This window comes from Pogoniulus pusillus, chromosome 20 (assembly GCF_015220805.1).
Source record: "Pogoniulus pusillus isolate bPogPus1 chromosome 20, bPogPus1.pri, whole genome shotgun sequence".
NCBI lineage: Eukaryota > Metazoa > Chordata > Aves > Piciformes > Lybiidae > Pogoniulus > Pogoniulus pusillus.
The window spans coordinates 9,116,740-9,129,725 of NC_087283.1; the positions used below are offsets into that span (position 1 = coordinate 9,116,740).

The 12,986-nt window shown below is 48.0% G+C and overlaps 1 protein-coding gene across 2 annotated transcripts in view; it reads right to left on the bottom strand.

The window, feature by feature from the left end:
• Positions 1–53: 53 nt before the first annotated feature.
• FBXO31 (F-box protein 31) overlaps positions 54–12,986 on the bottom strand; it is a 28,714-nt gene continuing 15,781 nt past the window's right edge. For both annotated transcript variants that reach the window (XM_064160075.1, XM_064160074.1), the window contains 6 exons: positions 12,278–12,445; positions 11,473–11,547; positions 9,770–9,879; positions 8,516–8,669; positions 7,507–7,871; positions 54–5,586 (listed from right to left, as the gene is read on the bottom strand). In XM_064160075.1, coding sequence (XP_064016145.1) covers positions 5,364–5,586; positions 7,507–7,871; positions 8,516–8,669; positions 9,770–9,879; positions 11,473–11,547; positions 12,278–12,445 — 1,095 coding nt within the window. In that variant the 3' untranslated portion in view covers positions 54–5,363. The remainder of the gene's footprint in view (positions 5,587–7,506; positions 7,872–8,515; positions 8,670–9,769; positions 9,880–11,472; positions 11,548–12,277; positions 12,446–12,986) is intronic.

The window sequence follows — 12,986 nt, forward strand, 5'->3', positions numbered from 1 at the left end:
CAGTGCTTCCTTTTGGAACAAAACCAACAACAGGAAAAAAGGAAGAGACAGAATTAAGTTCACAAAACTTTCCTTTTATTATTTGAAATTGGAAAAGGCTTCTTGGATAACAACAATCAGGTGTAAAAGTAACACAGGCATTTTGCTCAGCTTTCTGATACCTGGGATGAAGCAGGCTGAGTGTTGCAAAGTCACTTTTCTACAGCCTGTTCCTCTCAAACCCACCAACACAAGGACAGACAAACTCTCACCCCTCAGAGAGGGGGGCAGGTGTGGCAGGTGAGCTGTTCAAACCACAGTTATGTTCCACGTGGATGTCTGTGGTGTGAAACACCAATGTCAGAAGGCATTTTAGAAAGAACAGTTCACCTTTTCCCTCTGTTCTCTCCTCTGCACAAAGCAGAGACCTGATGTTTCACCTTCATTTTTATCAAGTACCACTTCATAGAGACTTATTTACACTCAAAGCCTACAGGAGATGCCCAGATGACTCCGTTGGTGTCACACTGAAGTGGTGAGTGCAAAATACACATACAAACAGGGTACACCTGCTCAGGGGAAGTAGGAGTATCAATCAATGAAAAACAAAAAGTGCAGATTGCTTTAATTAAGCTAATGAACACTGTTGATCTGAGTTCTCCTCAAAACACCCTCAGATTACTGCAATCCAAACAGAAACCCAGGAACATACATTTTAATTCAGCACACACGAAATAAAAGGTCAGTGGCACTCACAGTTTGGTAACTCATCTTCCTCTCCACCACCTGATCACACACCTCAGACATTTCACTGTCCAACTGGCAAGTTCTGCTGTCCCTCTGGCCCCCAGCAAAGGGCCAGCACGCAATCTTTTGGCAGCTGAATGCAACAGAAGATTATTTTCCATGTGAGCAACCAGCTACAAGACAGAGCTAACAGTTACCATTCCCTAAACTAGCAAATTGAGATTATACAACCTGTTTCCACACAACACCCAACACTTCCATTAAATCCCACTAGTTTCAAACCAATAAAAAAAGCAATTAAAACTCCTTGTTTAGAAGTAAACACTGAGGCAGCTGCAGTTTGTTTTTTTTCCTGGTAGCCTACACCTCTGAGCACACTTGCAGATGAATTTGCTTTCTCCCCAGTATCAGTTTCCTAATTAATTGCCATCCAACCTCTGTCCCATTCCAGAGCAGCTGTGGCAGCAATGCTCACTCCAGAGGAAGCTGACAGCCAAAGTTACAAAGTAATTCCATCCCTTTTTCTCCTCAGTAGAAAAACAAAAAGCCTGACAAGTCCATGTGGAGTGCAGCGAGACTCCAGCACCCGCACTGCCTGATCACAGCACATTTATAGCTACAAAATCAGGCCCAAGGCAAACAAACTGGCTGGAAGAGGATCTTTGATGCTTCTCTTTTCCAGCTGGCCAAATCCATGTGTTTTGACAACACAGACAACGTGATCTAGGAGCACAACACAGCCCCTGCACGTCAGCCAGTCACTTGCTCGCTGTTCCTGAGCCAGAATCAAGCCCTAGGTCTTGCTGTGGCTACTGGGGCAATGTTGCTCTGCAAGCACTTTGTTTATTCCATAAGGCTTCTGCCAAGAGTTTTCCTACCCCTGGCCAAGTTGTTTTCCATCTTCCCCAGTGCTTCTCCACCCGTCTGGAATCAAGAAATAAAGCCAATTGTCTCCAAGATTTTCTACAGAGCAAACAAGACAGGGACACATCAGCATCAGTAATTTATCACCATCTACAAGGCACCACCACACACTGTCCCTGTCATCAGCTCACAGAAATACCCCAACAAGCTGGACAGCTGAGGCTGGAGGAGGAAGGGGATGCACTGTGCAGGGGGGTGGCACAGCCCATACCAAACACCAACAAGAAAGGCAAAATGCTGTGCTGACAGCACTGCTCCCAACAGGGAAAGAAGGACTGAGGCTGTGATTGTAGCCCCCTTGGCCATGGGTGATGGTCAGATCCAAACTAAATCTGGTTGGGCTCTTTTTGTTTGTTCCCCTCTCCCAAAGCTCTCAGGGCTGCATGTTATAACTCCTCACACCATCTGCTTTTCCCTGCTGATGCAGCCACACACAAAAGAGTCAGTAAAGGCACAGGAGTAGTCAGAGCATTTATGCTGGTCTCTCCAAATTCACCATGCTAACAGCTTTTCTTCACTCTAAGCCAAATCAGAAGGGATTGTCTTCTGAAATGCCACAAAAGCCTGCCAGGCTTTCAGAAGCAGAAGGTGAGAAGGCAGAGGAGGAGCATTAATATAGAATTTGCTCTTTTCACTGCCTTTGCTCTAGACAGAATAAAGGCAGGGTGTATCAGCAGTTTTGCCTTTAATCAGGAGTAGCACATTCTGACACTTTGAGGCCAGCCAGGCACACTGTAAACACAAAGATGCTACTGTGGGGGCAAAGCCGAGCTGTGAAGAGCTCCCACAGGGTATCAAGCCTCTGCAGAGCCCTTCTCTCCAGCCAGTCAAGCAGACCTTGCCTTTGGAAGGGGGCTCTTAACACTGCCACTGAAGAGGTTCAGAAGGGACAAGATACAAGCAGCACCTTTCTAGCCTGGAGGAGAGCAGATGCACAGCCCACCAAGAGGTCCTCATCCAAATGACAAAGCAGACCTGGCTTCAGCTTCAAGCAACACACTCCTGCCAACTGCAGGCCACAGGTTTGCTATCAGGGGGAATGAAGGCTGCAGGTAACAACTACTAAAAGCATTTTATGACATGCCTACACCACCTTTACAGGCTCAGCCAGCCCAACACAGCAGGTCACAAGGAGGAGGCCAGCTAGATAGTCAGCATCTGTACTTTGAGAGTGACTCAAGTCCTGTGCCAAGGGTTTGTGGCAAGTTCCACACAGTCTGGACTTCTGGTCTTACTTTCAAAATCAAAAGGTTATGTAAAACCACAGGCTTATTCTTCCAGGTGAGTGTGGACACTGAAGGAAGGATGAATCCACAACCAGAGCTATGGATCCATCTGCAGCTGAAGCACAGCTGGGTTTAGGGACAAGCAATTCAGCTGCCCTGGGAGGGGATCTCTCATTGCTTTGTACTGAGAATACAAAGCAGCCAACACACTGGCTGCACCAGCAAAATCAGAGGTAAAGTGGTCACCCAGATGCAAGCAGGCTCCCAAAAACCTGTGCCATCAAGCTGGAAACCTCTGCAAGATTAAAGCATGTGCTCCCCTGCTCAGAGCTCAGCAGCTGCAGTAAAGGTTGAGACACCTGATTTTAGCAGCAGCTCACCTCCCAACCCACCTACCAAGGCTCAGAAAACTGCCACCCTCCCTCTCTCCCTGCTCTGCCTGATGGGGTGAGATCCAAGTCAACTCTTCCCTCTGCTGATAAGAACAGGAACACCTCCACCAGGCTGCTCAGAAACAACCTACTTTTTATAGCTCATCCACTACAGCAATAATAGCACTTCAGAGCCTCACCTCCAACACGCAGGCAGGTTTCCCACCGCTGACAAACCAGTACGGAACAAAGGAACAAGTGCCCTGAATCACCTTCAAACTCTCTGAGGTTTGTAAAACTGTATCCAAAGAGACAGGAATTAATCCTGTGAGTGACGTGACCTTCTGCTCCAAGTCTCTGCTGGAGACACAGTTCTCACGCAGCCTGAGGAATGCTCCAGAGCCAGAAATGGCAGACAGCCCTTGTGAGAGTGAGAATCAAAGCTGCTCACAGTCAGCAAAAGCAGGCAGTGCCTCAAACTTCACAGAAGGGGCTTGAATCCTCCCAACACTGACAAACCAAACCTTGCAGAGGAGGTAAAGGCAGGGTTTTTTTAGACACTGATCTAGCAGGATGAGACCTGGAGTTTATCATCACAGTCAGAGAGTAGCTGGCACAAAGGATGTATTTTGCTTGTAACCAAGAGCTTCCTTACACATAGCTCCTTTCCCTCTGTGCATCCTCTCATCTCTTTCCCCCACAGCATCAGTAACACACACAATGCAGATGCTGATGGTTTCTAGCTCACCCCAGTCCATAGATTAGCATTGGCCAGGGTTTTCCTGCAGAGGACAGTCTATAGGGAACCTGCTCCCTTGCCTGCAGCCCACACCTCCCAGTGAAGCTCTGATCTGCCACAAAGAACTAGGGAAAGTTAAGCCCAGGGGTTTTCTGTGGAAGCAGCAATCACCTGGGATGAAGCAAGTGCAAGTAGAAAGAGATGAAGAAGGATGCTGTGAGCCCAGCAGCAGCACCAACCACAAAAGGTGCATAACAAGCCACAGCAAATTTAGAACTCCTCATTGCTTCCTCAGACTATATGGGGCAATTTGATACAAGAGTGACATGGAACTGGGGTCACACCAGTACCAGCAACATATGGCACCTTCTGCTGCCTATCATGGGCAGGGGTCAGCAGGCTGCAGTTGGGCTTATTTCAGTTTTCTTTCTTCTCCTTCCTTTACACTTCCAGATCCACTCTAAAAGATCTGAGGTGAACTTTCCAGGTACAAAACCAGTTCTGAACGCACCAGCCTCTGCAGTTTCCACTCACTTCCAGTTCCATACCCAATTCCTACTAAAACAACTCCACCTCCTCTACTTTCAGGGAGACACCCAGACCTGACACCCCTGGGACAGCATATCCACCAAGCTCCAGATGTCAAGGCAACACAACACACACTGTCATTCAGGGTGGGAATCTTCCCCTTGCTGCCCAGATGAGGAAACTTCTGAAAAGGAAACCACCCACACCAATTACTAAGCCAAGGGTGAAGGAGCTGGTGTCTAAGGAGGACACCAGTCTCTCTTGGCAATGCTGCACCCAGAGAAAGGTTTATGGAGAGGAGGATAAGCTTTATCACTGCTGATGTAATTTCTCACTAAGCAGCCAGCCAGCCTGCAGTGGGGAACTGCACTGGGTGGAGCAAGTCTCCCAGGAGGACACATCATCCTGGGCCACAGCAAAAGCTCCAATAAATCCCCTCCCTGAAGAGCTCTTTCCACAGGAGACTGCTAAAAAGTCAGAGCAGAGGGCTTGTGTCCATGCAGTCAGTTAGAGCTTCTTCTGATCCAGTTCTGACCTCGAGTTATTTTTGTTGCAGTGTATTCTTTTTGCAGTCAAAACGTCTGTTTCCTCCTCTGCAGGACCCCTTCAGCTATACAAGGCTATGGTACAGACAGGGCCGCCGGGGAGCAGCGTGGAGTGGCAGGAGGAAAGGTCAGCCTTGGGTATTTGTAACTGGGGTGTGCACACTTGGGGTAAAAAGGCTTTATGAAAAGTGCATGCTTTCATTCAGAGGTACCGAGAGCAAGGAATTCCCCATCCCATCCCAGCCCTGGCTGGGGAGCACAGCAGCCTTTGCAGCCCCTAGCCCTGTCCATCACAAACCACCCATCAAGTAGCCAGCGACTGGATGTTCTTCAGCATCTCATCAAAAGCCTCCCGGGAGGGCGCTTCGGCGTTCTGGAAGGAGACCTTGATCCGGCTGTAGAGGCTGAAGGACTTCAGCTCCAGCCAGATGAAGCCGAAGCGATCGTCATCGAAGAGAACAAAAACTCCTGGGGTTCTCTCGGGGCTGGTGAAGCCATGGCCAGCAATAAGCCCCGTGCCATAGAAACTGCAAGGAGAGGAGCAAGAACAGATGTGAGAACAGCCACAACTATCATAGAATCAACCAGGTTGGAAGAGACCTCCAAGATCATCCAGTCCAACCTAGCACCCAGCCCTGTCCAATCAACCAGACCATGGCACTAAGTGCCTCATCCAGGCTTTTCTTGAACACCTCCAGGGACACTGACTCCACCACTTCCCTGGGCAGCCCATTCCAATGCCAGTCACTCTCTCTAGGAAGAGCTTCCTCCTAACATCCAGTTTATAGCTCCCCCAGCACCACTTTAGACTCTGTCCTCTCGTTCTGCTGCTAGTTGCCTGGGAGAACAGACCGACCCCCACCTGGCTACAGCTTCCCTTCAGGTAGTTGTAGACAACAATGAGGTCAACATTTAATAAAATACAAGAAATCACAAAGAAAATGAACAGAAAAGGATGATCCTCTGCCAAACATGCTGCCAGGTGCTACAGAACAGGGAGTGTTCACACTCAAGTCTGCCCTTATCACACAGCACAAACCATTGCTGATACCATTTTAAGATAAGAAACTCCCTGCTGCTATCTGGAGGTTGCTGCTTTTTGGCTATTCTAATGAGCACCTGCACACCAAGGCTGAATTTTTCTCTAGTTCAAGCCAGGAATCCAGCTGAGATTTACTTCTGCAACTCAAGGATCAAGGCAGGCCCAGACAATCCTCACAGAAAAGGCATGTTGAGAGGGTGACCCAACCTTGTGACAAAACCCAGGGGAAGAGAGAGAATGAAAAAATCTAAAAGAAGAAAAATTCAGCTGGAGCTGGGGAGCACTAAAGGTCAGCCTAACCTCCAAGCAAGCAGCAGGTGGAGTGAGGTTTTATTCAAACACAACTGGGTTGTGACAGCAGGGGCCTGCTGGGATTAACCAGTAGGTTTTTCCATGAGCACAGATGTTTGGCTGAAGGTCACCTGCCTAAGCCTCAGCTTTTGGGTTCTTTCTCCACACTTCATTTAGTCTGCTGCTTCACTGACTCCAGGTCTCATTCAACAACGCTTTCTGCATACTTGCACCTACTGTTCAGGGTGCTCAGCACCTCTCAGAGGTAGCCTTTAAGGCAGCAGAGGCCAGGCAAAGATGTGAGAGAGCACCATGTTCCATAGCGATGGAACACAAGTGACACAATGAAACAGGAAATGGCCTGGAGAGATCTTTGAATGTATGAGATGGGCAGCTCTGGGGAAAAAAAAAAAACACAGCAGAAAAGCAGGTGTGGACTATAGGAGAGGTGATGATGTCGGAAGGAACAGAATAAAATCCAGCAAAGAAACAGGAGGGCAGATGACAGCGAGTAAGAGGGGGAGGGAAAATAGAGTGTGGGAGGGAACTGGGGTTGCTCATCCTGGAGAAGAAGCGGCTCAGGGAAGATCTTCTCACCCTCTACAACTACCTGAAAGGAGGTTGATTTCTTCTGCCAAGGAACAAGTGACAGAACAAGAGGAACCAGCCTCACAACTGCCTGAAAGGAGGTTGATTTCTTCTGCCAAGGAACAAGTGACAGAACAAGAGGAACCAGCCTCAAGTTGCCCCAGCAGAAGCTTAGGTTGGACATGAGGAACAATTTCTTTTCTGAAAGAGTTGTCAAGGCCTGGACCAGGCTGCTCAGGGCACTGGTGAGGTTCCCATCTCTGGGGAAATTGAAATGCTGTGTAGATGTGGTACTGAGGGACATGGTTTAGTAGTTAATGCTTGGACTCAATGATCTTAAAGGTCTCTTCCGATCCAAATAATTCTATTCTGAGACAGGGCAGCAGCAGATGTGCGTAAAGGGGCTGGGAGACCCACACACAGGCAAAGGACAAGCAAACCCCAAACAGCTTTCAAAGGCTTCCCCCCTTTCCATTTCAAAAAGTGCCTGGCACATCCAGGCTCTAAAACCACCAGTCCCTGTTACCAGATTCGGCAGGTCCGGGGGTAGTCTTCATTCCTTGATATGACTCCCATGGGCAGCACGAAGGGCTGGGAAGCTGGTGCCTTGTCCTGTGTTGTCCCCTCTGCCTCAGCTGCAGTCTCTTCCCCCTCAGCACCTTCTGCTCCCAGGCACTTTGGAGCAGGCTGGGAGGCATCTTGCTGGGAGTGGTCCTCTTCCTCCTGCTGGTGTTCTTGCTCCTGCTCCTCCCGCCGGACTTGCTCCTGCACCTCCAGGACGATGCGGGAGAGCTCGCTGAAATCGCGAAGGTTCTCGATGTCTGGCAGCTGCAGGGGATGAGCCAGGTCGATCTCCACAGTCTGCTGCCCAGCTGGGATGTTGGGATCTCCCTAGAGACAGGAAACAACAGCATGGCTGCAGCAGCAGGGTGCTACAGAATTCAGACCTGTATCCTCTCCATGTCCACTGCCTGCCTTCTACATGCTTCACCCTGTTCTACAATCACCAAGATGGCAAGAACAACAAAAAAAACTTGCTTGGACCTTGCTTGTTACTCCCTGAGCTGTTCACATCACCTCTGCTTAAACCCTCTCAGAGAGAGAGATTTAAACCAAAAGCTACAAGCCAGGCTGTACTTGCAAGGGTGAAAGAAAGTCACAGCTGCAACTCTGCTTCATCAGAATCCTTCCATGCAGAGAGAAAGGATTTCACCAGCCTGGCTTTAGTGAAGAGCTACCAACATTTGGTACCTGCTCCTCAGAAAAAATGCAAGTGATATCCAGTGACCTGCCACCAGCTGCTCACAGAAAGCAGCTGGAAAGGAAATAAAAAGGAGGAGCCAGGTGGCATCACAAGAAACTTTGCAGAGCAGGTTCTAGCTACTCTGTTAACATTCACCTAATGCCACCAATCCACATGAGGAACAGTTTGGGACAGTAACAACTGACTGCCTCTCAGAGATAGAAGTCTCCTACGGCTCCCTGCCATTGAGAATGTTTTAACAAGCACTTGAAAGAAAGGAAAATGCACTCACAGTGATTTTAGTCCCTTTTGCCTTCTTTCCATGAAAGCTCAACATAACAATCTCCAGCCCGTGGCTCCCATAAGTCCCTTTGAAGAGACCTGGCTTGATAAGGTCGTTGGGGCTGCTGGGAGGGAGGTAGATGCGTCGGTACGTCAAGCAGTTGCTGTGCAAGAAACAAAAGGTTAGAGAGGTTAGGGGAGAATCCCTCATCAGGAGGAAGGTGTGCACAGTCTGCTCCTCCAGGCAGCTTCAGGATGTCACCAAGAGAGAGCTGTGCTTCCAGCAACACCAACAAACTTAACAGACCTCTGTGAGCACCCTGCTTCTCTACCAGCTCTCATTAGCAGACCAGCAGGCTCCTGCAGTTAGGTCACAGTGAACCTCCTCACTCCTTGGGATTTCTGGAGAAGCTAAGAATGAAGCATATTTAAACATCTGCTACTGCAAAAGTTTGGAGTGATGGTTAAAAAAAAAACCCTCAGGCTCTCAGGGACTGTCTGATTTTTGTCAAGTCCACTACAAAGCACGTTGCTCACTATTATGGGTAACAAGCAGATAGCTCCTTGGGATCAAGGGTGCTTGCTCTGTATTCAGATTAAAGATGGTTAAATGACATAAAATCACTTTTTTGTGAAAACTTGGAAGCTTACTATGACTGCTGTCAGTGCAAGTCATTTCTCCATACAACTGTGATGTACTGTGCTTCCCAGCCTACTTCTGACCAGAGCCTGCAGAGACAGAAGATTCCTTCAGCTAATAAAGCTTTTTGCAAGGATTCCATCTTTAGATCAAATCACAGAATCATAATCACAGAATACCTGGGGTTGGAAGGGACCTTTAAAGCTCTAATTCAATCCCTTTGCAGTCAGCAGGGACATCTGCAACTAGAGCAGGTTGCTCAGAGACTCCAACAACCTGATGTGGAATGGTTCTAGGGATGGGGCATCTCCCACCTCTCTGGGCAACCTGAGACTGTGTCTCACCACTCCCAGCATATGTTTTTTTTTTCTCCTTCTATCCAGTCTAAATCTCCTCTCTTAGTTCAACAGCATCACCTCTTGTCCTGTTACAACAGACCCTGCTAAAAACTCTGTCCCAATTTTTATGATCAGACCCTTTAAGTCCTGAAAGGCCACAAGATGTCCCTGGAGCCTTCTCTCCTGCAGGCTGAACAACCCTCAACTCTCTCAGCCTGTCTCCCCATAGCTCCAGAGTGCTCTGGAAGTTGCAGCCCCAATACCTAGGAAGAGCTGGTGTCCTTACTCGTATTGGCTGGTGTAGATGAACTTCATCAAGATGAGCTCCTGCATATGTTCATGGAAGATGTCTTCCAGAGTCCGACCCCACTCTTCCCTTAGCCACGTCCGGAATTCCTGCAGCACAAGGAGAAGAGCAAAGATAAAGGCATCTGCAGCAGTGATGCACCTCAGCATGACTTCACCTCATAAGCACAATGAACTGGCACAGTCACAGAGAAGCCACATGCTCTGCCAAAGACAGAGGATCATGGCTGGATTTGGGAACAAGCATGTGCAGCTTGCTTGGAAATATGCTTAAGGAGCAGTGACAGCAGTAGTTGCCCTGTACCTGCCAGACATCACACCACAAACATTCTCCCCTTCAGAGAAATTACAGGTAGAACCAAGGACTCCTCAGAACAAAAGCATAAGCATCGTTTGTTACTGCAAAGCAGATGATCTAACACTGCTTTATGTCCCAACTTACCTTGCACTGACTCATCTCTGTGCCCAAGACCTGACTTCTGTGCCCTATCCTGGCAGGTTAAACATGAAAGGGGCAACTTTGGAAAAGAACTGAAGACGTGGGAGGTTAAACCCTGCCAATTTAATAGTGATGCATCTGAATCCAAAGGGTGCTTTGAAAACATCTCTTGAGTACCTCTACACCAGCTCTGACAAGTTAATACCCTACCAAGAGTTAGTGTGATAACAGCTTACACTAAGATAGCAGCATGCTGAGTGATATTCCAAACCTGCTGGCTTTATCTTCTACAGCCAGATCCTCCAATTACCATAATGCCACACACACTTAACACAGTGCTTTCAAAGTATTAAAGCATTTCTCATCTGCTACAGAACCAGAAACACTTAACTGAACCTTTCACCCAGCAGTTCCCCTTTAGCAGACAGACATTTTAAAGGGTTTGTTAGAAGTAGCAGACGTGTCAGCAGCAAACCCTACCACCTGCAGCAGGTATTAGCTGAAGGTTTGCATCCTGACATTTATACCTGCACCTTAACACATGTGGTCTGAGTCAAGAATCTGCCTTGCTGGGTATAGCTGACACAGGATAAACAAATAAAGCTTTTTATCCCTTGACTAAGATGACAAGCAGTAGAAAGGTGTTCCACTGACAAGCAGGTATTCAGGTGCAGCTGGTACTCAATATTATGATGTGTTTGGAATATCTTAATTAGACAGGCAGCAACATCAGTGTCTGGTGAGTGTTGCATGTGTACAACATGTGTTTATATTTCTGGACAGGTCCTGCTATCAAACAGGAATAGGGCACAGAATAGAAAGGTAAAAGGTGCTGGGGCTCGAAGAGCACCTGGCCACAGAGAGCATCCAAAACCAGCTTTCTGCTCAACAGGATGGATTTTAACACTGAGGTAAGGCATGGGGTCTCCAATCCAGTGTTCTGTCAGTGTAACACTAACCTGATCCTTAAACCACACCCTGACAAGCACAAAAAAGGTTCCCCAAGATCCTGCAGTTCTTCAAATGGGACCACTTAAGGTTCAGATTCAAGACAAAGATCAATTCTACTCTCTTAAAGATTGCAGTAAATCAGCCAGAAGATGCCAGCCTGAAATTTTCTATCTGGGCAGATGCAGAGAAATGAGAAAGCAGATCACCACCTCCCAGATCCCAACAGTAGCCAAGACAGCAGAGAGGAGACAAAGAAACAGCTTTAATGCAGACTCTTGGCACAGCACTCTCACCTCTTGCCTTCCCCCCGACATCCGGTGGTGATCCGTCTGGTTGCACTTTGTGGAGAACTCATCCTTCTTTACAATCTGTAGTTACCATGGAGGAGAATTTAACAGGTTACAGACCTGTCCAGAGATGTCTAGGATGATGTAACTAGGGCTGCTTTGCACAACAAATGTTACTGAATTTGCTACAACAGAAGAATCATTAAACCAAATCAAGTGAAGCAGCTACGGACCACAGAAATAAAAGCAATAAACCCAACAATGCATTCTGATGAAAGCTACTGGTTTTAAGATGCCTCTTTGTTTGAGCTTTCTTCTTCCAAGAAAAGGAAATGACCTCTCAGGAAGCTTTTCAAAGCATCCAGTGGCTGCTACAGTCCACAGAATGGATCCATTCAGGACACTGGATGCTACATCACCACCTCAGGGTCTCGTCTTAGAGGGGTGTAAACAGAAGAGGTCTGTGTGTCTGCTTGGACACATTCACCAGCTGCACAAGGCTATTTCCCATATCCTTTCCCCCAGTCTGTGCACATACTGGTGCTGCCACCCTCCCACTGTGCTCCAGCCCAACAGAAGAGAGTGTAACAGGCTTGCTGTACCACTGCCAGTGAACAAATTCAGAGCGAGGAACAGCCCACACAACTTGTCAGACACATAATGAGTGTAAAGCTGGCATCCACGCATACAACAAGGTGGTGAAAGCCACATCCTTTAACTAAAATTCTCACAGTTTTTGAGGAATCCATTTCCAAAGCACACACACACCAGGCCTAGGAGAGAGGATGCTCGAAGTGCTAGAGGAGCGCACCTGGATATGGCCGTTGTGAGGTCCCTTATGACCATACATACACTCGACGGTTGCAGATTTCCTCTCCATGAGATGAATCCTGAAGAGAGGTTTGAATCTCATGGGATCATCAACGTGAGGGTCATGAGGTGGCAAGTACATCCACCCGATGATGAACAGCCCATCCACCTGCAGAGGGATGGGAGACAAAGCACACGAGGTCAGCGTGGTGAGCTTGCTGCTGAGGCTGCAGCAAACAACTCTGGGGCCTCTCCTGCAGCACAGCAGGAGCTGTGGAACAGCTTGCTGCATTTCCAGCCCCCTTTCCAGCAATTAAACCAGACCATATGCACTCTGTTGAGTGGAGAGGGAGAGGGTTTCTTTGCAAGGCTTCCTGCACCACTGGAAAATGATCAGGCTTTTATTACCGCAAACGACTTTGTGACGGATGCTTGATGCACAGGATCCAGAGGGAGAAACTGCACTGAGGAGACCACACAGCAAGTCAGACTCTTAATTGGTTTGAGAGCTCATGCTGGCAGATACTTGAACAGACGAATTGTGCTTCTCATGATTATCCACGCCTTTTGGACAAGGAATTATTTGGCTCTATTACTCACAGACAGCACAGGAAGCAGAAATCCCCTCTGCTGAGAGGTGCAAGTGCCAACCCTCTTTCTGCACGCCTAACAGAATCCTTCCCCTTGCCCTCCACAGAAAGGAGACTTTC